This window comes from Erythrolamprus reginae, chromosome 7 (assembly GCF_031021105.1).
Source record: "Erythrolamprus reginae isolate rEryReg1 chromosome 7, rEryReg1.hap1, whole genome shotgun sequence".
In the NCBI taxonomy this organism is placed as follows: Eukaryota; Metazoa; Chordata; class Lepidosauria; order Squamata; family Dipsadidae; genus Erythrolamprus; species Erythrolamprus reginae.
In genome coordinates this window covers 460,722-482,718 of record NC_091956.1, presented here as the reverse complement: position 1 = coordinate 482,718, position 21,997 = coordinate 460,722, and the positions used below count along the sequence as shown (strand labels likewise).

General features: G+C 52.4%; 1 protein-coding gene across 1 annotated transcript in view; it reads right to left on the bottom strand.

Annotated features, from left to right (window-relative positions):
- Positions 1 to 20,264, bottom strand: part of EXOC6B (exocyst complex component 6B) — a 106,461-nt gene extending 86,197 nt beyond the window's left edge. The window contains 6 exon segments of the mRNA XM_070756790.1: positions 3,217 to 3,421; positions 4,282 to 4,327; positions 4,413 to 4,503; positions 5,846 to 5,893; positions 6,280 to 6,445; positions 20,117 to 20,264. Coding sequence (XP_070612891.1) covers positions 3,217 to 3,421; positions 4,282 to 4,327; positions 4,413 to 4,503; positions 5,846 to 5,893; positions 6,280 to 6,445; positions 20,117 to 20,214 — 654 coding nt within the window. The 5' untranslated portion in view covers positions 20,215 to 20,264.
- Positions 20,265 to 21,997: the final 1,733 nt, after the last annotated feature.

Genomic DNA, 21,997 nt, shown 5'->3' with positions numbered 1-21,997 from the left:
TGGGGGGGGGTGTGTCTTGTGGAGGGGGAGGCCGGAGAAGGAGGGGAGGGCGTCTTGCTGGGGCCTTCTTTGCAGCCCCTCCCCGTGATTTGAGGGCAGGGGGATTCTGCAATGGGGCGGAGGAGGGGGAGCCGCAATCACAGGCCCCGGGTGGGGGCTGCCAGAAAGCTGCCAAGCCGTCAGGCGAGGAGGAGGCGGCTGTCGGCACGAACAGTTAAATCTAATTTTCTCTATCGAGCACACAGGCAAAAGAGGGGGGGTCCCAACCGCTCCCATCTGCCTCACAGATCACAGAAGGCTTGGAAACCATCGGGGGCTCACGGGTAATTCGAAGCAGGGCCCAGGCTCAGGGAAGCCCCGTTCCAGGCCACGGAGAGGGCAGCCCTCCGCATCTGGAATGCGCCCGGCCCATGAGGAGCTTCCCCCCGCCCGACACACGCCCGAGAGCGAGGGTTGGGGGGCGCGTGCGAGGGGAGGGAGCGGGGAGGCTGGGGACCCCGCAATGAGACCAGCAGCCGTAGGGAGCCGTTCCCGGCTGGGGGGCCACCAGACAGAGCTCTCGCCGCGCAACTGTGCAGCCGCGCAGAGAGAGCCTTGCTCCCTTCGTGTGCCAAAAGGGTGTGTGACCATTCCCTTGCCCACACGCATGTGCACCGCCTATGCTGCCCCTGCGCATGTGCACAATGCCCCCCCTCTCTCTCCACACAAGCACAGGCCCCACTGAGGCCTAGAACGGTGAAAAAACCGGCCACATGGGCAAAGCAGAAGACTTCCGGTTTGTGGGTTGTGCTGTTTTTTGCACTCCGAGGCTTCGGGCAGCTTCCCTAAAGACTCCGGAGTGTGTAAAACAGCACAAGGGGGAAATGTCCATCCATTTTCTGAACTTAGAAGGGGGCACGGAGCAATAGTGTTTGGGGTGGCGCGTGACCAAAGGGAATGTGGTTATTTTTGCCGCAGGAAGTAGGGGCTTCTTTGCACAGAACAATGGCACACGCAGCCCAGTGCAGGAGATAGGTTTCCTTGCTGACCACTGGGTCTAAAAATGTTGGCAGTGGACAGCAGGAAGCCAAATAAATGGAGGTGTCGCTTACACGCATTGTACCCCAATGACGCTGATGCACCATTTTTCAGTGAAAACATGATGAATATTGCAAATATTTGTCCTGGCAGAGAGTTTGGAGGGGGGGTGCAAAATGTTTACTTCTTCCTGGGGGGGGGGGGCATAACAGAACATAACCAAGAAGCCCCAGAGTGGTCCAAAGGTCCAGGGGGGGGGGGCAGAAGGCGAAGAGCCTGACCCGGGCACCATCAGGCAAGCGAAAGCCGTGGGTGGGGGCTTCCCAGGAGGAGGGGGCTTTGCCACCCGCCCAGCCGCCTTTCTCTAAACAATCCAGGCTCCCTAACTGCTCCCATCAGGTAGAGCTGGATGGTTTTAATGGAGCCGAGCACACACGCCCCCCCCCCTCATCCTTTATGGGCTTAGAGGGAGCCTAAGGACCACCAGGGCTGCCGCTGATGGGAGTGGGGGGCGATGGGGGCCCTTCTTCTGATGACAACAGGGGGGGGCAGAGGGGATTCTCCCTCTGCGCACGGCAGCCTGGTGCAACTGCCCCCTTCTTCACTGCCCCCTTCTTTGAGTGCCAGGGGAGGCCCTCTGGGCGACTGAAGGAAGCCCACTCTATGGTGGGGAGGGGCCGCTCTTTCCAAGGCAGAAGGCGGCAGCTCCCTCTTCTCCTGCGCTCAGAGTCGGCCTTCTCCAGGCCCCCTCAACTAGACCAGGTCACCTGGTGGGACCCAGGGGAAGAGCCTTGTGTGTGGTGGCCCCGGCCCTCTAGAATAAGCTCCCCCCAGAGATTCGTGTTGCCCCCCCTCCCCGTCTTCTGTAAGAGTCTCAAGACTCACTTATGCGGCCAGGCTTGGGGTCATGAGATTCTGCCCCCTGGCCAATGAATGTATAGTGGTGGGCGTGTGTGTATGCCCAGAAGCCTTGTTAGTTTTTTAAATGTAATTCTTAATTCAACGTAGACTGTTTTTATACGTTGTAAGCGGCATTCACGTCTTCAGAGAGGGGCGGCCTATACATTTAATAAATAATAATAATAATAAATAATAATAATAATTTCCAGAGGGGAGCAGAAGAGAAGGAAGGAGGAGGCACAACGCAGAGCAAAAAGATGGAAGAAGCCGGAACGGGCCGCTGGATCAGGGCGGCACAGAGGGCTCCGGTCAGCAGCGTCCTTCTTCCCTCTTTCTTCTTTCTCTCCTTCTTTGACCCCCTGCCTCTCGCGCGCTTTCTCCACGTTACGTCACTGTTTTTACCGTGAACGAGACTCGAGCGATGAGCCGTGTGCGCATAGTGCAGCGTTACTACACGGAGCGGGCTGTTCCGCGCAAGAGACGGAGCCCCTGCCAGCTACCCCTCTTCTGCCTGGGGGGCCGGAGGAGCAGCACAAAATATACAAAGCACAAAATATACTTCTTTACAAATTGGCTGAGAGCCGCCATGACGGTGGAAGAACCAAAAGGTCGGGGTCACCTGCCCAGCCCATAACGAATGTCTCTCTCTCTCTCTCTCACACACACACACGGTTTGTAGAGAATTCCTCCAAACTGGGCTGCAGCAACAGGAGGTCACTCTTAGTTTCAAGAGCTGGACTTTCAAAACACAATGGTCTAAAAACGGGGATTTTTTCCGAAGAGGCAAGATGTTGGTTTAGAGATGAAACTCCAGGTCTGTTTCTTTTTCCTCTGCTAAACCACAAACGATCACTGCTGCCAAGGGCTCTCCCACAACCCCCCCCCCTTGAAGCCTGCTGCAGAATCACCCCCTGTTGCCCTCAGCTGTGGTCAAGGTCTCCTCCTGTGTCTGTGCAACTGTCCCTGTCTCCCCCGAATCCTTCGCACAGACACATTCAGGGAGGGATCATCAATCCCCCCTCCTCACCCGACCCAGACGAGGCCCCAGCTGGGGGTTCCACAGGCATTGCAAGGGCCTCTGCCTCTCCAGCACCTTCACTGTCCGGACCCTCCGAGAGCCACACAGGCCTCCGATGCCCCGACGGAGCCAGCTCCTCTGGGTCAACGTCTGTCACCAGCGGATCTGGCCCTGAGCCAACCACAACAACCACCAGCAGCAAAGAAGCCCCGGTTTCGCCTGAGGGTTCAGACTCGCGAGAGACGCTCCGGCCTCGCCCCCCACCCCCGCCGGTGGCTCACCTGCTTCATGGCCGTCTCCCCAATCTTGTCCGAGTGTTTGCGGATGCTCTCCAGGAAGTCTTTGAGGTCAGACATGGAGACGTCCTTGATCTCCTCACGCAATTTCGGAATGTTCTCCACCATGATCTTGCAGAAGCGGTAATGGCTGACCTGGGGCAGGTACAGGTGCTCCAGGTGCTCCAAGGTCTTCAGGGCGGGATAATGCCTGGGAGGGAGGGAAGGGAGGGGAGAGAGGGGAGGGGGGGGAGGGAGGGAGGATGGTTGTTTTAATTAAATCACTCTGCAAGGGAGGGGGGGATTTTACCAGCCCTAATTAACTCACCCCTGATAGAAGGACAACAACCTACCCCCTACCGGTGGTCCTTGACCTACGACCACAACTGAGTCCAACGCTTCTGCTGTTAAGTGAGCTTTGTCCTATTTTACGGCCTTTCTTGCCACGGCTGTTAAGTCAACCTCTACAGCTGTGAAGGTAGGAACAGGGGTGCAAAGGGGATCTGGAGGCCTCGTGGACTTTGCTGTGGCCCTTTTTAAGGTGGCCTCAGAGTCGGCCTATCCCCCCCCCCCCAAACAATCTGGGTCTTCATTTCACCCACCTTAGAAGGGAAGGCTGAGTCAACCTTATTTTATTTTATATTTTATTATTTCATTTCATATCATTTTATTTCATTTGTTTCATTTCATTTCATTTAGATTTCTACCCCGCCCTTCTCCACTGACTCAGAGCAGCTTACAACAGAATGAAAACAAATACGAAACGTGTAAGAAATCTAAGAATTCTAAGAATTCTAAAACCCCGTTTTCCCTAAAAACGCCCTCAACCACCTTCATCCAACTGGACTTAACCCTGCCTGACATTAGTTCTGGACACCCACGGCCCCTGGTGCCTGCCGGCCAAGGTGGGTCTTCAGGGCCTTGCGAAAGGCCAGGCGGGTGGGGGCGGTACGAGTCTCCGGAGGGAGCTGGTTCCAAAGGGCCGGGGCCGCCACAGAGAAGGCCCTTCCCCGGGGCCCCGCCAGGCGACATTGGACCTCCCTTGGACCCTGGCCGCCCAGGAGCGCCTACCTTTTGGACTTCATCTGCTCCCTTAACTTGCTCTCCATCTCCAGAACTGGCGGAACAGAAAGAGAGAGGGGGGGGGTCAGGAAGGGGAGGGCAGCACCAGGCAGCCCCGCCCGCCTCTCCAGGGGGCTCACCGGGAAGGCACCGGCTGAGTTTATCCACCGTGGCAGAGATGTTCCACTGCTGCAGCCGGCACTGCTTCAGCTCCTCCATGGCGCCCACCAGCTGCAAGAGGCGAGAGGGGCTTCATCATTGGGTTGGCAGTATACTGGCTGCAGGTGTTGCAGGCTGCCACAAGAGGGAGCCAGAGTTCATAGCTTACCCTCTCTCTTTCTCTTTGTCTGGCTACTCAGTTTTAGGTTAGCTCTGCAATCTCTCTGTATTGTAGTCATGTATTGCAGCTGAAATGTGTTTAGGCTTGATACCTTTGTTTACTGAGTATGACAAAGACAGCTGGCAGGAAAGACTTTGTAATATTTGGACTGTTATTCTGACTTGCTATGTGTATGACTTTGGACTGTTTATCAGAAGATGTTCTTTTTCTCAAAGTAAACTTTCATCCAAGTTAGTAGATCTGTGTGTGGCTGAGTAATTATTCACAACTGATCTCAATCTAAAGAAGGATGACGCTGCTCAGACATTAACAGTTGGCCTGGACATGATTGCTGTGGGAGACTTCTCCTCCTTTGACAACACGAGGGCAGCTTTGCAAAGGACAAAAGGCTCCTTTCAGGCCGAGGGAAGGAGAGCCTGAGGGCCGAGCTGGACTTAACATAAGAAGAGCCCTGCTGAATGGGGCCAAAGCCCATCGAGTCCAGCATTCTATGTCCCACAGTGGCCCACCAGTTGTCCCCCTTGGGGATCTTGAGCAGAAAGAGAAGGCAGGACCCTCCCTTTCCCTCGACCCCCAACAAATGGGACTCAAGGGAACCCTGCCTGTCTCAACCAACATAGAGGCGGCACTTGGACATCCGTTTCAATCACCACCTATGATACACTTGGCATCCCTGAATCTGTCTCATCCTGCCTTGAAGCTCTCCAGGCTGACAGCTGTCACGACCTCTTCTGGAAGGGAATCCCATCAACCAAGGACCCTCTGGGGGAAGAAATATTCCCCTTGATTTGTCCTCACTTTCTCACCTATGAGCTTCAGGGAGGGGCCCCTTGTCCTAGGATTGTGGGATAGAGAAAATAATTTTTCTCCATCCACCTTTTCTTTCCCATGCAGGATTTTATGCCCTTTGATCAAGTCCCCCCTTCAACGCTTCCATCTTTCAAGGCTGAAAGGGAGGGGCTTCAGAACCCCCTGAGGTCTCCCAAGTCCTCCATGGAGCCCGCCTGCCCCCGTGAGACCGAAGGGGCTCCCCAAACCATCGCGAGGACCGGACAAGGGGCGGGACAAGTGGCCCCGGGGACATTGCCTGGCCCGGCTAGCGGCTGCCTGGCAAACCGCAGGGCTGGCCTCTCTGCAGGAGGGAAAGGGCTTGGTAGCAAAGTGGACAGCTGCCTGTGGATAAAGTTGCCACCGTGAGGGGTTCGGGGAGAGGAGGAGTGGAGGCTTCCTTACTTCCTTGCTGTCCAGCTGCAGCTTCCGATTCGTATCCGTGACCTGATTCTGTGAAAGAAAGAGATTTCAAGGGGTCTTTTAAATGGGTTTTGATTTCGTTTCATTTCATTCATTTGACTGACGTGCCCCCCAGTCCCATGGGGCTCAGGGAGGCTCACAACAATAAAAATACAATGCAATACAATTACAATAAAGTCAAGTGTTAAATAGTGTAAAATAAAAAGTAAAATCCCCATTAAACTGATTTAGAAAAACGATAAAAGACTCTTAAAACTTAATTAAACAATCAAGCACACATACGCCCCTTCTCAGCCCCACCAGGGCTAAAGCCTCCCCTTCCCCCCCGCTCCCCCCCCCCAGGCGACTAATCCAGGCTCCTCCGGCCTCCCAGGTGTCCCTGGCTGCCCCCCCCCCCATCTCCACCCCCCCCTTACCTTGAGCTTCTGGGCCTCCGCCCGGACCTTCAGGAACTCCGTGATGGAGTCCACAAAGCCCTGGTAGTGGAAGTTGCACAGCTTCTCAATCTCGCGGTCGTGGTTGCGGATACGGGCGTCCAGCTTCTCCATGAAGCGCCCATGTTCCGCGACATCATAGACGGACCTGGGGAAAGGCCGGCTGCGTTAGGGGGCTGAAACCCCGAGTGCCCCTGTTCACACAAGAGGCAGAAGTGACCCCACGGCCTCCCAACGCGGCAGCTTTAAGACCTGTGGACTTCAACTCCCAGAATTCCCCAGCCAGGCTCCTTTCAGGGGCAGCTGGGGAGGGGGGAGGGGAGCGGGGGGGTGGGTGAACCGGGTGACCCACTGGAACCCTAGCTACCCCAGCTGCTCTGTTGACGACCCCAGCTGCTGTGGCCTGGAGGTGGAGCTCTTGCCTCACAACCAGGAGGTTGGGAGTTCAACCCTAGGTAGAGGCAAATGTAGGGTCTCCTGCTTGGGCAGGGGGTTGGACTAGATGATCTGCAAGGTCCCTTCCAACTCTGTTAATCTGAAAGGGTCAACTGCCGGCTGCTTGGTTTACTCAGCAAAGCTGGGGGAAGGGAGGGAGGGAGGGAGGGAGGGAGGGAAGGAAGGAAGGAAGGAAGGAAGGAAGGAAGGAAGAAAGAAAGAAAGAAAGAAAGAAAGAAAGAAAGAAAGAAAGAAAGAAAGAAAGAAAGAAAGAAAGAAAGAAAGAAAGAAAGAAAGAAAGGAAAGTTGCCAAGTGTGGGGACTGCTTCCTTTAGAGGATCCTTGAAGCACTTGGAGATTTAAAGAAAAAATCCTTGCTGCAACGTCCTGCTACTTCCGGACTTAGACTTATATACCACCTCACGGTAGATTTTAGAGCGTCTTGATTTCTGCCCCCAATAAACTTTAATTTCATTTCATTTGTTTGACTAATATGCCATCCAATCCCATGGGCGTCGGGGTGGCTAAAAGGCATCCAGGGGCCAAACTGGTTCTGGCCCCATCCGGCCGTCCAACCGGCTAACAGAGCCAATAACGGGCTTCAAAAATGGTGGAAGGTCTGAAGCATAAAACGTATCAGGAAAGACTCCATGGACTCCATCTGTAGAGTCTGGAGGACAGAAGGAAAAGGGGGGGCATGATCGAAGCATTTAAATACGTTAAAAGGTTCAATAAGGTCCAGGAGGGAAGGGTTTTTAATAGGAAAGTGAACACAAGAACAAGGGGACACAATCTGAGGTGAGTTGGGGGAAAGATCAGAAGCCACGTGAGAAAATACTATTTGACGGAAAGAGTCGTAGAGGCTTGGAACAAACTTCCAGCAGGTGTGGTGGGTAAATCCATGAATTGAAACATGCCTGGGATAAACACAGATCCTAAGATAAAATACAGGATAATGGTGTAAGGGCAGACGAGATGGACCAGGAGGCCTTTCTCTGCCGTCAGTCTTCTGTCTTTCTATTCCACCAGAGGCTTCCAACAAACCGGCCATAATCAGAAGGTGGCTTACTCAATGCCCCTGAATGACAGCTTGTTTGGCGAACCCAGACCTTACGCTCAGAAAAACCAGAGGGCTGCCGTGCATTCTGGGAGGGCGAATCCCACTCCCCAGAAGAGGCTGCAGGCGGTGTTATCTGGCAGGGGGAGGGGCTGGGCCTCTCGTGCCCCCAGACCCAATTGTGAAATCCTTCCCCCCCCCCCCCTCCACGCCCGTTCCCTCTCGCTTGCTGCCAAAGACTCTCCGGGTGATTTTAAAGCCCGTATTTTGAAGTTCCTCCTCCTTCATAAGGAACAAAACAGAATTATGCAAAATAAAACCATCTGCGAGGATCCACAAGTGTGTACAGCCATGGGGGGGGTCGTAGCCAAGCTACCCCCCCCCCTCAATCGCAGGCTGCCCAGGGAGGGGCACGGAGAGGTTAGCGCCTCTAACCACTGAGCCACACACACACACCGGCTCTTTATTGTATGCAGCACTGCCAATGCACACACACACACATAAACACACTCACGCACACACAGCTCCAACCCCCCCAGATAGAGGCCTGCCACTCCGGTTCCCCAGAGCCCTTGAGCAGCAGCCCAGCTCTTCCCAGGTCTTGTTGGCTGTCAATCACCAGAGGAAGGTGTCCGTTCCCTCCTCCGGCCTGCCAATCACGCCCTCCCCGTAGTAAGATTTCGGAAGCCTCTGGTTCAGCCCCACTGACTGCCCCCCCTTCAGTCTTCAGGCAGCCGGCCTGTTCTCTCTCCTTCAGGGGTTCTCAACCTGGGGGTGGGGGCCCCTTTGGGGGTCGAACAACCGTTTCTTTCACAGGGGTGGCCATGGGGAAGACAAATGTCCCCCGGTGTTTGGAACCCCATTTGGAATAATCCTGTGTTCGGTTCTGGAGACCTGACCTACAAAAAGATATGGGTCCAAAGACGGGCTACAAAAAGGTGGGAGGTCTTAAGCATAAAACGTATCAGGAAAGACTCCATGGACTCCATCTGTAGAGTCTGGGGCACAGAAGGAAAAGGGGGGACAGGATCCAAACATTGAAATATGTTAAAGGGTTAAATAAGGTTCAGGAGGGAAGTGTTTTTAATAGGAAACTGAACACAAGACCAAGGGGGCACAATCTGAAGTTAGTTGGGGGAAAGATCAAAAGCAACATGAGAAATTATTTGACTGAAAGAGTAGTAGATCCTTGGAACAAACTTCCAGCAGATGTGGTTGGTCAATCCACAGTAACAGAATTGAAACCTGCCTGGGATAAACATAGACCCATCCTAAGATAAAATACAGGAAATAGTAGAAGGGCAGACTGGATGGACCATGAGGTCTTTTTCTGCCGTCAGACTTCTATGTTTGTATGTTAGGAGCCAAAGCTTCTATTCTGGCACCTTGGGACGTATCTTTACAATCCGACCAATCAGGCGTTGACGGTGGGAGTGTCCCTCTGACCTTCCTGCCAATCAGCTTCAAGCTCTGTTGGGAGAATTGGCACTAGGCTTATGGTTGGGGGTCACCACCACACGAGGAGCTGTGTTAAGGGGTCGCGGCATTAGAAAGGCGGAGAACCACTGCCCTAATTCCTTCATCCACGCAGACCCACACAGCCCGAGACGGGGGTTGCAGAGGCGGAACCCCACCTCCAGGGGAGCTTTGGGGGGGCCAGAGATCCCAGCGTCTGGAGGTGGGACGGAGGGATGGGGAGAGGGGCGGAGTGGGGGTACATTTCAGGGGGAGACCCGAGTCCTTTCCAAGGAAGGGGCCGGCCCTGACTTCGGGTGGGAAGGGCTCCTCCTGCTCTGGCCTTGATTAAGGAGCGGGACGAAAGCCCAGACGGCCCTGGAGCCCTCGGACAGTCTCCTTCCATGAAGTGTCAAGGCAAGGAAGGGTCCAGTCACAAGGACACGTTCTGTTTCGCAAGGTGTTCTGGGAAAGGCCGGGAACAGTCTGGGCCCAGGAGGCTTCGAGCGTCCACTCAGCACCTGCTGAAGAAGGAGGTCGGGGGCCCAAGGGCTCCCCCAGGACCACAACCCGGAGCACCTCCCAAACCTCCATGGCCAGAGCAGGGGGTTCACAAAATGCTGCCAGATGTTCCCCAGAGGTCCCCACAAACAGAGCGGCCCTTCTCCAGGCCCCCCAAATTCACACCCAGGCCGATTCCTTCTGTCTCCCATCACAGTTGGCCAATAAAGAATTCTGCTCTGTTCTGTTCCAAGGTATATTTCTGTTTTATTCTATATTTCTATTCTATTTCATTACATCTACACTATTCAATTCTATTCTATTCTATTCTATTGTATATTTCTATTCTATTCTATCTTTTTATTCTATTCTATTATATATTTCTATTTTATTTTATAATTCTATTCGATTTGATTCTATTCTAAATTCCTATTCTATTCCTTATTCTATTCTATCCCCTTGCCTTAATCATCATCCCTGAGGTCTCTCTCTCTCTCTCTCTCTCTCTCTCTCTCTCTCTCTCACACACACACACACACACACACACACACACAGAGGGCAGCAGGAAACCCAGGTGCATCGAAAGGAAGAGCCAGGATTCCCCGGAAGCAACAGGAGAGCTCTTGGCAGGGGCGAAGGACCCCGGAAGGACCCGGAGGGGCCGGGGGCAGGAGGAAGCGCTCTGGCCAGCCCCAAGGGCTGCAAGGGGGGGGGACTGGACCCAGAGGGACGGCCAGGCCCAAGCGGCTGGGAGAAAGCACGGCCACCAGCAACCCCTGTGGAGGAGCGCAGGGTGGGGACAAATCCTCCGGGAAGGACAGGGGCGAGGATGCGTCAGCAAGGCGGCATTCCCTCCGGCCTCTCCAGTTGGAAGGACACTTGATTGGCCCCATGTGTTGTGGTGACGGATGGGAAGAAGACGGGACAGACGATGATGGGCAGGCCAGATAAATGCACATCTGGAGGAGGAGGAGGAGGAGGAAGGACGGGGTGTGAACCAACCTTAGGAGACTTTCTAAACAGACCCCCCTCGACCCCTCAACTAACTCCCCATGGATAGACCCCCGGGAGGGAGGGGCTGGGCAGGGGCCTTAATGAGAGTCAGACCCTCTGCAGGCGCCTTCACACGTTTCTCCTTTTTTTAATCCACTGTTTTCACTTTCCCAAAAAATATAAAATGCAGAATTACAAAAAGGGAAAAATTCAGGGAGAGACAATAAAAAATGGGGGGGTTGGGTGTTTAAAAACTGGCAGGAAAGGAGAGGACTGACCGCCAACTGTCTTCGGTAGAGTACAATTATAGAGTAACCGTTTATTCTTAAAACAAAAACCATATAAAAGTGTACAGAATAATAATAATAATAATAATAATAATAATAATAATAATAATAATAATAATTTATTAGATTTGTATGCCGCCGCTCTCCAAGGACAAGCTAAATAACCTACTCTAAGTTTAAACATAAGCATAAAAACACAGCATATCTAACAATAAAAATAACAGCACACAATATTTCCGTAATAATAACAACACGTCTAATCGTCAAATCCTGAAATCCAAAACTTCATTTTCCTGAAGGGAGAAGTCCAAAGGGGAAGCTCCAAACAGAAACACAACTAAATGGGCTTTTGTCTTCCGTCCGTTTCGCCGTCTCTGCCTGTCCATTAATTTCAAAGCCCACTCCCGGGGTTGGAAAGTCCGCTGTCCCTGTCTGTCTGCCTCTCTGTCCATCCTGAAGGTTTCCTGACTCAAACAATGTCTCTGATCCAAACATTTCTTGGCAGTCCCACGTGTCCCTCAAAGCCGATGAAGGATCCCTTCCCACTGAGGATATTTCCAAAACTTGTATTGATCGTCCCTTGTCCATCTTTGACCATTTCTTAGGTGTTGAATGCCAACAATGCATCGTTTCATTTTGAATCATGGTTCAATGAAAACCTGAATCCACTCAGTCCACATATCCTCCCATTAACCGAGCGTGAAATTATACCCGAAACCTTTTCCCTTCTAATAGCAGCCGCTTCAACCTATTCATCCTCTGGGTTCATTTTAAATTGTTTATATACCTTGGCAATAAGATGTTAGTCATTAGAACATAAATCCCCTCAAAGTCTATTTTTTCCCCTTGAAAAACAACTTTTTTATCCAGTTTAAATCTTGCACAACAATATTATATACAGTATTGCCAATTGTATAGAAGCAAACTATTCAGAAATACAACCCTCCTCTTCTACCTCTTAATGTAGGTTTAAGATCAATAGATGGGCATAAATAACCAAGTTTGTGTAAGTGTATCCTTTCTCTTCTAAAACAGGGTTCCGGGCCATAGAGAAACGATAGGAGACAAACTTGCTTTCTATCGCTTCCAAACTCCCATTAAGGCACATCTGTCAAAGGGATTTTTTTCAATTTACATTATCCTGAAGTCTCTAATGCCCTGTGTAGGCATGCCACCCAAATCTCAAAAGAGGTCCCTCTAATTCCAAGAATCTTCTGTTTCCTTAAAGTCACACACCCCAAACAATTCCTCAAGCACAGCTTTAGGCCAGGTAATTCTACTCCACCTCTTTTTCCTTTTCACATCTTGCAACCATTTACTATGTTTAATTTTTGATTTCTTACCCTGCTATACAAATGTAGAACTATCTCTCTGCCATTGTCTAAAAGAAAAATGAACTGTCAATACTGATATAGTTTGGAATAACCGTCTCCTTTCCCCTCAAGACGGAGCTCCCTAGACGTTTCTGCTTCCCCAAACCACATTTTATTTATTTATTAAAATTACACGTTGTGTGTCTCAGAGTGGTAATTTTGTGGTGACATTAGACCTGCCATCAGCTGACCAACTGCCCTTTATTAATGAGCGGGGTGACCCTCCAGCTCCAGCCCAGCGTTACAAAGAGTGTCCGTCTACTCCTAGGCTTCGTGCTTTGGTTTGTGACACAACGAGTCTTCGGAGAGGGGCGGCATACAAATCTAAGTAATAAATAAATAAAATAACCATTACGGTAATAAATGGCCTGTCCATTCAAGTTATTCTGTGTCCGCAGTATCGGTCAAGGTGTCTTTAGAGAGGGACCATCCAGGAGCCTGGGGTTCCTCATGCAACTGCCCCAAAGGGAGGCGAGGAGTTCAGTCCCCATTCAATTGCAAAGGGACAAATAGAGGCAATCCAATCCAGCCCTCAGGTGGGGGACCTGATCTCAGGCACCTGTCAGCAGGAGGGAGGGGTTGTGTGTGTGTGTGTTTGTGTGCGCACTCACACACGCACCTTTTGAGCCAGTGCAGACTCCTGGCAACGGCCTGAACCAGTCTCTGCAGTTTCTTGGTAAGATTTCAGAAGTGATTTGCCAAGGCCTCAGAGTGACCCTTTGAAGGGACCTTGGAGGTCTTCTAGTCCAACCCCCTGCTTGGGCATGAAACCCTGCACCACTTCAGACCAATGTTTATGCAGCATCTTGTTAAAAAACCTCCAGTGTTGGAGCATTTACAACTTCTGGAGGCAAGTTGTTCCACTGGTTAATTGTCTCCTTAGTTCTAAGTTGCTTCTCTCCTTGTTTAGTGTCCACCCATTGCTTTTTATCCTGCTTTCTGGTGCTATGGAGAATAGACTGACCCCCTCTTCTTTGTGGCCACCCCTGAGATACTGGAAGGCTGCTCTCATTTCACACACACACACACACAGTCCTTCTTCTCCATTGAACTAGCCAGGCCCAGTTCCTGCAACCGCCCTTATTTATATGTTTCATCCTCCAGCCCCCTGATCATCGCTCTGGGCTCCTTCGTGGGGCTGAGGGCTGTGAGGGGCCCAAGGTCATCCAGCGGGCTTTGTGGCCCCGTTGGAAAAAGACAAAGAGCCTGGAAAAGCTTCCTGGAGCCAACCTCCATCCCTCCACTGGGCCCATGGATGTTGTGGGCCTCCCCCACAGCCAGCAAAGCTCCAGCAAGCCTTCCGTCCAAGGCAGATGCTGATGTCACACTGCCCTCTGCTGTTCTCAGCCAGCAACTGCATCCTGGGAACTCTTCCAGGGGCCAAGATAGCAGCTAGGGAAATGTTGCTCCGCTTCTGGGTTTGTTTGTTTTTTGTTTTTTTTTTGGGGGGGGGGGGGGAGACTGAGCCAACAGGAGGGGTCACAAGCTTTTCAGCTCATGGCAAATGCAGGCAATGAAGGAACCAGCACAGCCAGCTAGGGAATTCTGGGAGTTGAAGTCCACAAGCCTTAACGCTGCCAGGGCTGGAGACTCTGTTTCAGTGCTTCTCATTACGCCCCCCCCTTCATTTCTGCTTGCCCCCCCCCCATCTAGCCTTCTCAAAGCCCCTCCTGGGCAACAAGGCCAGGCCTTTGCAGTGGCAGCACCACTGAGCATCCCGCTCCCAAGAGTCACATGGCCCCCAACCTTCTCAGTCCACCACAAGGCTTTGAAGACCCCCAGAGATTCCCTCAGTCTGGGAGGTTGGGGTGATCTCTGCTGATTTTTCATGAGTTGGATTGTGTTCAGTCATATACTGTATTATTATTTATTTATTATACGTGTAGGCTGCCCACCCCCTTCCGGACTCTGGGCAGTGCACAACAAGTGAAAGCAGTATAAATAATCTAAAACCCATTAAAAACCCTTCATACCCTAAGTGGCCGGGTCAAGGTGGTATCAATTTTATCAACGGCCCCAGGCCTGACGGCAAAGCCCGGTCTTCAAGGCCTCCCGGAAGGCCAGCAAGGTGGGGACAACACGAACCTCAGGGGGCAGCTGGTTCCAGACAGCCGGAGCCAACACAGAGAAGGCCCTCCCCAATCAACACTGACTGTCCGACTGGACACGGAGAAGGCCAACCCTGTGGGCTCTTAACGGTCGCTGGGAGCGATGTGGCAGGAGGAGGTCCCGAAGTCACACAAACATTTGTTAAATTGTTCTCTCAAAATTTATAGTTTGATTTTCATCACTCGCTGGAACACAAAATGGAAGTGATCAGAATCTCACAGCACCGGACTGGGGAAGAAGAAGAAGAGCTCCAACACATCAAGGAAGCTCCCAGAAGGTCTGGCTATCCCAGGGGGGCCTTCCTCAAATCCAAAAAAGGCCCAGCAGGAGTTCCTCCATAACAGACAAAGAAGAGAACAACAAACTGATTGCTTATTTGACCCCTATGACAATCACTAAGCGTTGGACCACATGATTCTTGACAAATGTCTCTTTTTCTTTTATGTCCACTGAGAGCATTTGCACCCAAGACAAATTCCTTCTGTGTCCAATCACACTTGGCCAATAAAGAATTCCGTTCCATTCCATTCTATATTCTAATTCTACTCTACTACTCTAATTCTATTCTTCTATTCTAATCTATTCTAAACAAAGCCACATTGTCATTCCATATGTTGCAGGAATATCTCAAAAAGGCAGATTTTCAAGCAACACAACACACGGGCACAATTTCAACCCAAGAATACACTAAGTTTGTCCACCCCAAAGGATAAAACCCCCAAACACAAACTGAGCAATGTGACGGATGCCATACCATCATCAGTGGTGGGTCCTAAAACCCTTTGCTAGCGGTTCACGCACGACACTTCTGCACATGCCTCCCACCACCATCCCCACCAATCTCTGGTTTGGAAGAGGGGTCGAAGTGGGTGGCTGTCTGTCTGTCTGTCTGTCTGTCTGTCTGTCTGTCTGTCTGTCTGTCTCTCTCTCTCTCTCTCTCTCTCTCTCTCTCTCTGAGGATTCAGGGCAGCTTACAACACATAAAAAGAAGAAGAATACAATATAATCATCTAAATCCAATTAATTTAAAAAACTAAATGTACTAGTCTATAAAACCTAGTATTATTTTTAAAAAACCAATGACACCCACTCAAACAACAATCCTACGTAACGTTCATTCAGGGGACTGGAGTCTGATAGCCCCAAGCCTAGCGGCATAAATTTATTTATTCGACTAAATAAGTGAATCTTTAGACTCTTACAGAAGGCGAGGAGGATGGGGCAGTGCGAATCTCCAGGGAGCTGATTCCAAAGGGCCGGGGCCCCCACAGAGAAGGCTCTTCCCCAAGGCCCCGCCAAGCAACATTGCCAGGCCGATGGGACCTGGAGCAGGCCGATTGTGGGACCTGACCGGCCACTGGGGTGCATGAGGCAGGAGACGGTCCTGCAGGACCCGGTCAGGTCCCACAGGTAATTTACCTGCTTCTTCCGAAGTGTGTCATGCTGGGTGGATCCCCTTTATTTCCACTGGTGTGGTATTTCCACTGTCCTAGCCCTGAGCTTCCCCGGTGTGCCAGGCTCTTGGCTAAAATGCCCTGTTTCCCAGAGTTCCCTCGGGCTGCACTCACGCCACCTGCTAAATGGGGGGAACTCCTCCTCCAGCTGAGCGTGTGGAGCCAAGTCAACCCCTTGGCCTGCCTTTAGAAACCTAGAAGATTGACAGCAGAAAAAGACCCCCTGGTCCATCTCGTCTGCCCTTCTATTTCCTGTATTTTATCTCAGGATGGATCTAGGTTTATCCCAGGCAGGTTTGCATTCAGTGACTGTGGATTCACCAACCACGTCTGCTGGAGGTTTGTTCCAAGCAGTTAGTTCCAAGCAGTTTGTGAACACAACCCAGGTGTGACAAGGGGACCCACAATGTCTAGCCCTCCGTGTACACCAAGAAAGAGGCCGCCCTCCCTCAGCAGGAGCAGGCCAGACAGCCCCCCCCCCCTTTCTGGGAAGCCTCCGGGCTCGGCTTCTCCTCCATCCCCACCTTCAGGGGGACATCTCAGGCAAAGCCTTTCACCTGCCACCAGGTGGCAGCAAAGCCCCGCGTTCTTCAAACATCTCTAGGAAACTCCTAGAGGGGCCAAGCTCCCCCCCCCCCCGCCGCTCCCGAGCGTCCTCGACTTACGGCCACAACTCAGCCCACCGTGGGTGTCGCTAAACAGGACCTTCCTTGAGTGACCTTTGGCCCCTCGAGCAACCTTCCTTGCCATCATGAAGTGACTCCCTGCAGTTAAGTCGGTTCACACGGCCGTTACCCGAGCCCAGCTTCCCCACTGACTCTGCTTGTCGGAAGGTCGGCAAAGGGGGTCACATGACCCCAGGGACCCTAGAAACGCCCTGAGCACACGTCTGGCGCCGGGCATCCAGATTGTGGTCACGTGACCCGGGGGATACAGCGACAGTCATACGTCACTTTGTTCCGTGCTGTTGTCATTTTGGGCAGCCCCTGAACGGATGGACTGAGCGTGGGCTTCCGGCCATCCTGGATTTCGCCTCCGGTCCTGGGCAGCTCCCTCATCAGCTGGATCGAGAGCCCCAGACGGACGCTGGGCCTCCTTTGGAAGACCTCCAGCCGAGGAGTGGCTCTTTCTCAAGGGGGAATGGCTGGCCTGCAGTTGGTTTCTTCTCTCCTTCCCTCTCTCTCCCTCCCTCCCTCTCTTTCCCTTTCTCTCTCTCTTCATCTCTTTCTCCTTCCCTCTCTCTCCATCCCTCCCTCTCTATTTCTCCCTCCCTCTCTCTGTGATCTTGCCTGCTCCCAGTTTATTCCAGTATGTCCTGCCGGGTGCCCAGAAGAGCTGATGCTCTGACTGACACCGAGCGGAGAGGAGCACAGAGGCCTCCCTTCAGCTCCACACTGGCCTTCTGTTGCAGCCTCCTTCACACTCACAGTGTGTGTGTGTGTGTGTGCGTGCGTGCATGCAGCTGCATCTCCCAGTGGCTCCCCTTCAGGTGGCTCTTCCTGCAGCCAATCCCAGCCCAACCCTCTTCTGAGCCTTCTCCTTTCTCTCTGCCTCCCCTCCTTCCCTCCGGGCTTCTTCCTGATGGTTTCTGTCCATTGCCTGAGTTTCATTTATTTCATTTCCTTTGCCAAAACCATTCCAAAGTATGCAATAAGAAACTATCAAACTAAAAGATCAGTAAATAGCACCAAAAATAATTGTAAAACTTGCTGGTCACGGGATCAAAATTCGGATGCTTGGAAACGGATTCATATTCACAACAGTGTCCTGGGGGGTCCTGCAAAGTCCACGGGGGGAAGCCAAGTTCACTTAACAACCAGGTTCCTCACTGCAACTGGGGCAAGGAAGGTCCTAAAATGGGGCAAAACTCTTTGAATATCTCACTTAGCAAGAGAAATAAAGTGGCCTTGTGCAACTGACAGGTGGAGATTTTGTCAATTCCAATGGCTGGGCTCATAAGGTGGTCATCCCTCCCTCTTTCCTTTCCCATCCCACCTGTCTTCTCAGAACTGACACACACACACCCTTTCTAGCACTGGCCCTTTGGCCCCCTCCCATTTCAGGGCCCTGGAGGGTGGTGGGTACAGAGGACAGAATTGGGCTGCTGGGAGCAATGGAGAAGAGGCAGCACTTCAAAGGGGCCGCCTTGAAAGGGGATTATTTGGGGGGGGGGGTCCTCGGGCAGGGCCAGGGACTCAGTTAAGATCAGGCTGCAATGTTTCAGGGCCCAAAGCAAAAAGAGGTTGGACTGAAATATACAAATGGCTGCAGGAAACAACTCAAATACCCATAGAATTTACACCAGAGCTCTTCTGCGTGGGAAGTTAAAAATAAAAAAACTACAACAAAAGCATTGAATACCTGGTATTACACATTACCTCTGCAGCTGGAATAACATTTGCGCAATTCTGGAAAAATCCAGAAATCCCTGCAGAAATTATAATAATTTTAAAAACATTATGAATGTGCCGGAATGGATAGAGTCACAAAAGAGTTACAGGACCAAAAAGATTCAGATTGCTATGAGATCTGGGGGGAAATGGTATCAATGGGTCGACTATAGGGGGGGGGGGGGGGAGTGATAGTAGGTAGGTAGGAGTCGGGCCAAAGCCCATCGAGTGCAGCATTCTGTGTCCCACAATGTCCCCCCAATTGTCCCTGGGGATCTTGAGCAGAAAGAGAAGGCAAGACCCTCCCTTTCCCTTGACCCCCAACAAATGGGGCCCAAGGGAACCCTGCCTGCCTCAACCCACATAGAGGTGGCACTTGGACATCCACTTCAATAACCACCAGGGATATACTTGGCATCCATGAATCTGTCTCATCCTGCCTTGAAGCTCTCCAGGCTGAAAGCTGTCACGACCTCTTCTGGGAGGGAATCCCATCAATCATGGACCCTCTGGGGGAAGAAATATTTCCCCTGATTTGTCCTCACTTTCTTACCTGTGAACTTTAGGGAGGGGCCCCTCGTCCTAGCATTGTGTGACAGAGAAAAGAATTCTCCCCCATCCACCTTTTCTATCCCATGCAGGATTTTATACACTTCAATCAAGTCTTTCAAGGCTGAAGAGACCAAGGCGTCACAACCTGGTTTCAGAAGGGGGGGGGGGGGGCTCCATTTCATACAGTCTATGTGAATTCAGATCGTTTTTGCTTCCCTTGGCACAAAACAAAGAAAAGAAACCACCCATGGCTGAAAGGCCAGAAGGAGCATCATTGCACTGTTTAAATTCAGGGAAAGGGGGGGGGGGGAAGTGCTCACGGAGGGACATTTACACCGAGCAGAAAAAGCAAAAACGATGAGCCAGGCAAAGGGATAAATTTAAAGTTATGATTCATAACTGTGGGCCAGGAGATTCTTCCCATCTTGCAGGCTGAGGGGAGGCAGAGGCTGAGCCTGACACTTAAGACCCCAGGGAAAGAAAGGCCGGTTGTCCAGCCAGTGCCCTGCACTCTTCTCCGGCCAGCCGAGGGGCCTTTCCAGCCCCAGAGGTCCATTGGCCATTCGAGAGGAGAGACGGGGCGCCAAGCAAAGGAAAGCCCAGGCCCAAGCCAGAAAAGCAGAAGTCGCCGACCCCCACCTAGCCCCCTTGCTGCCCCCATAAGTCCTCCCAACTGACCCTCAGCAAAGCTCTCCAAAAGAGGACCTGCAGCTGTTTCTCTCCCACCCTCGGATGACCAAGGGGATGGTAGGGGGGGGGAGGGCGTGAGTGGGGGGCAGGAGGACTCAGAACCAGATGCAGAATAGAGCTCGAAGGGGCCTCGGAGATCATCTAGTCCAGCCCCCTGGCTCAAGCAGCATGGCCATCCTCAAGGACCCCGGAGGGGGGAACGGGGCTCAGACCCTGAAGGGCCTCTAGCCCAACCCCCAGGGGCCCAAGATGGAGACCTTTCTATCTGCCTCTACCTAGGATTGAACTCCCAACCAGGAGGCAAGAGCCCCACCTCAGTCCATAAAGTAGAAGGGGGGGGTTTCGTGGTCGACCCTCCCCGACCAAAGGCAGCAGAGGCAGGAACCAGGCGGGGGGGGCAGGGGGGGCCTGGGGGCTTCTCCGCCACCCTCTCCCTGGGGCCGGGGTGGGGGTCCCGGCGGAGGGAGGGGCGGGGGCGCGCGGCGGGTCCAGTGGCGGGGAGTTCCGCAGGGGGGGGCGGCACCTGAGGGTGGGCCCGAGGCAGGCCGTGTCGGTGCTGTCGACCTCGCGCAGGATCCGCTCGTGCTCGGCCGCCGTCTCCAGGCTCTCCGGCTCCGCCATGGCCGGCCCGGCCGCGCCCCGCTCCTCGCCGTCGCAATGGCAACGCCGGCCACGCCCACCGCCCAGCGCCGCCCCGCCCAGCGCACCCACGCACGCACGTAGGTCCCACGCGCTCTCTCCTCCCCCTCGGAAACGGGTCCCTGGATCTGGCCGTTCCGCCCCGCGACCCCTGCCGGCCTTCTCTAGGGGCGGGGAAGGGGGGAATCCTCCGCTCTGAGGCTGCACTGCATGGCCTCTTAGTTAGAAGCCCCTCTAGCCCACCCCGAATCCTCCCTCCCTTTCTCCATGGAGGCAATACAGAGGGAAGGGTCCCAAAAGGTCATCCAGTCCACCCCCTGCCAGGCCTCTGCCCTAATTAAATTAAATTAAATTAAATTTATTTATTTAGCCTCAAATAAATTAACATTGACATAATTGACGTTTTCTCTGTCAAATTAAGTCAAATAAAAGTCTAAATTTAATCTGAATTTAGAAAGCCTGGGGTCTTTCCAGCAGAAGAGTTCAAACCTGTTGAGCTGTTTTCCAGGGCACCAGAGGGCCAGACAAGGAACAAGGAAGCTGACCAAGGAGAGATTCAACCTGGAAATAAGGAAGAACTTCTTGACCGTCAGAGCGATCAACCAGTGGAACGGCCTGTCAGCGGAGGTTGTGAACTCCCCAACTTTGGGCATTTTCAAGAGGAGACTGGACTGTCATTTGGCTGGGGTGCTGTAGGGTTTCCTGCTTAGGCAGGGGGTTGGACTTGATGACCTGCAAGGTCCCTTTCAAGTCGAATGAATGAATGAACGAACAAACGAACCCCGGCTCCATTGCATGAGCCCAAGGAGTAACTTGAGCAGCCTCGGGAGGTGGGACTTTCACCAAGGACCTGGTGTGACTGCGTTTAATGAAGGGCAGCTGAAAAGATGACAGGAGTGACAGCTACTCACAGGAGCAATTTACTGGCTTCCCCAATGAGTCTCAGGAGAAGGGCGGCCTAGAAATCGAAAGGAAAGAAAGAAAGAAAGAAAGAAAGAAAGAAAGAAAGAAAGAAAGAAAGAAAGAGACTGTTTTGAGAAGCCATCAGGGAAGGTTGCAAATGAGCCTCCTAGGACCCCACAGGGGCCCACAATGGCTGTGATTTGGGGGACTGGCCGCAAGTCCTGCTTGTTCAGCAGTTGTAACCTTGAACATTTGAACGAGTGGGTGCAACTGAGAGACAGACTACCGTCCCTTTGGCCTGGCCAGGACCTTCTCCAAACTGGCCATCCAATCTAGGATTTCCTGCCTTGTACCCTTCAACTTCTATAAAAATCTTGGCTTTTCTTTTGTTTGTTGCCGTCTTTCTTGTGAACCCGACAACACGTGCAATAGACATGAGTTTATTTATTTATTATTTCTTAATTGGATTTGTATGCCGCCCCTCTCCGTGGAATGGTGGACTCCGTGGAGTTCTTTTTAACTTAAAGGTTGTGTTTCTTTTTCCAACCGAATCCGCAATGACTGGACGGACCTGAAGACTTCCAGCCTGGAGGGGCTCCTCGCCTCCCCTGGGATCGTGTTTCATAGACTGGCACTTCATAATCACCAGGTTCCTCCCTGTCTCTCACCTGAAGCTCCCTCCGTGTTGCCACCCACAGAGTTTCCTTGGCAACAGTATCGCAAGGGCTTCCGGTGGCTGCCTGATTTTGCAGCTGCTTCTCCTAGGTGGGTTGCCTGCCCTGCCCCTCAGCCCCACTGCAAGGCAGCACCTTGGAAGACCCTCCAGCTGAAATATCACCAGGAAAAGATCAGGCTGCAAGCG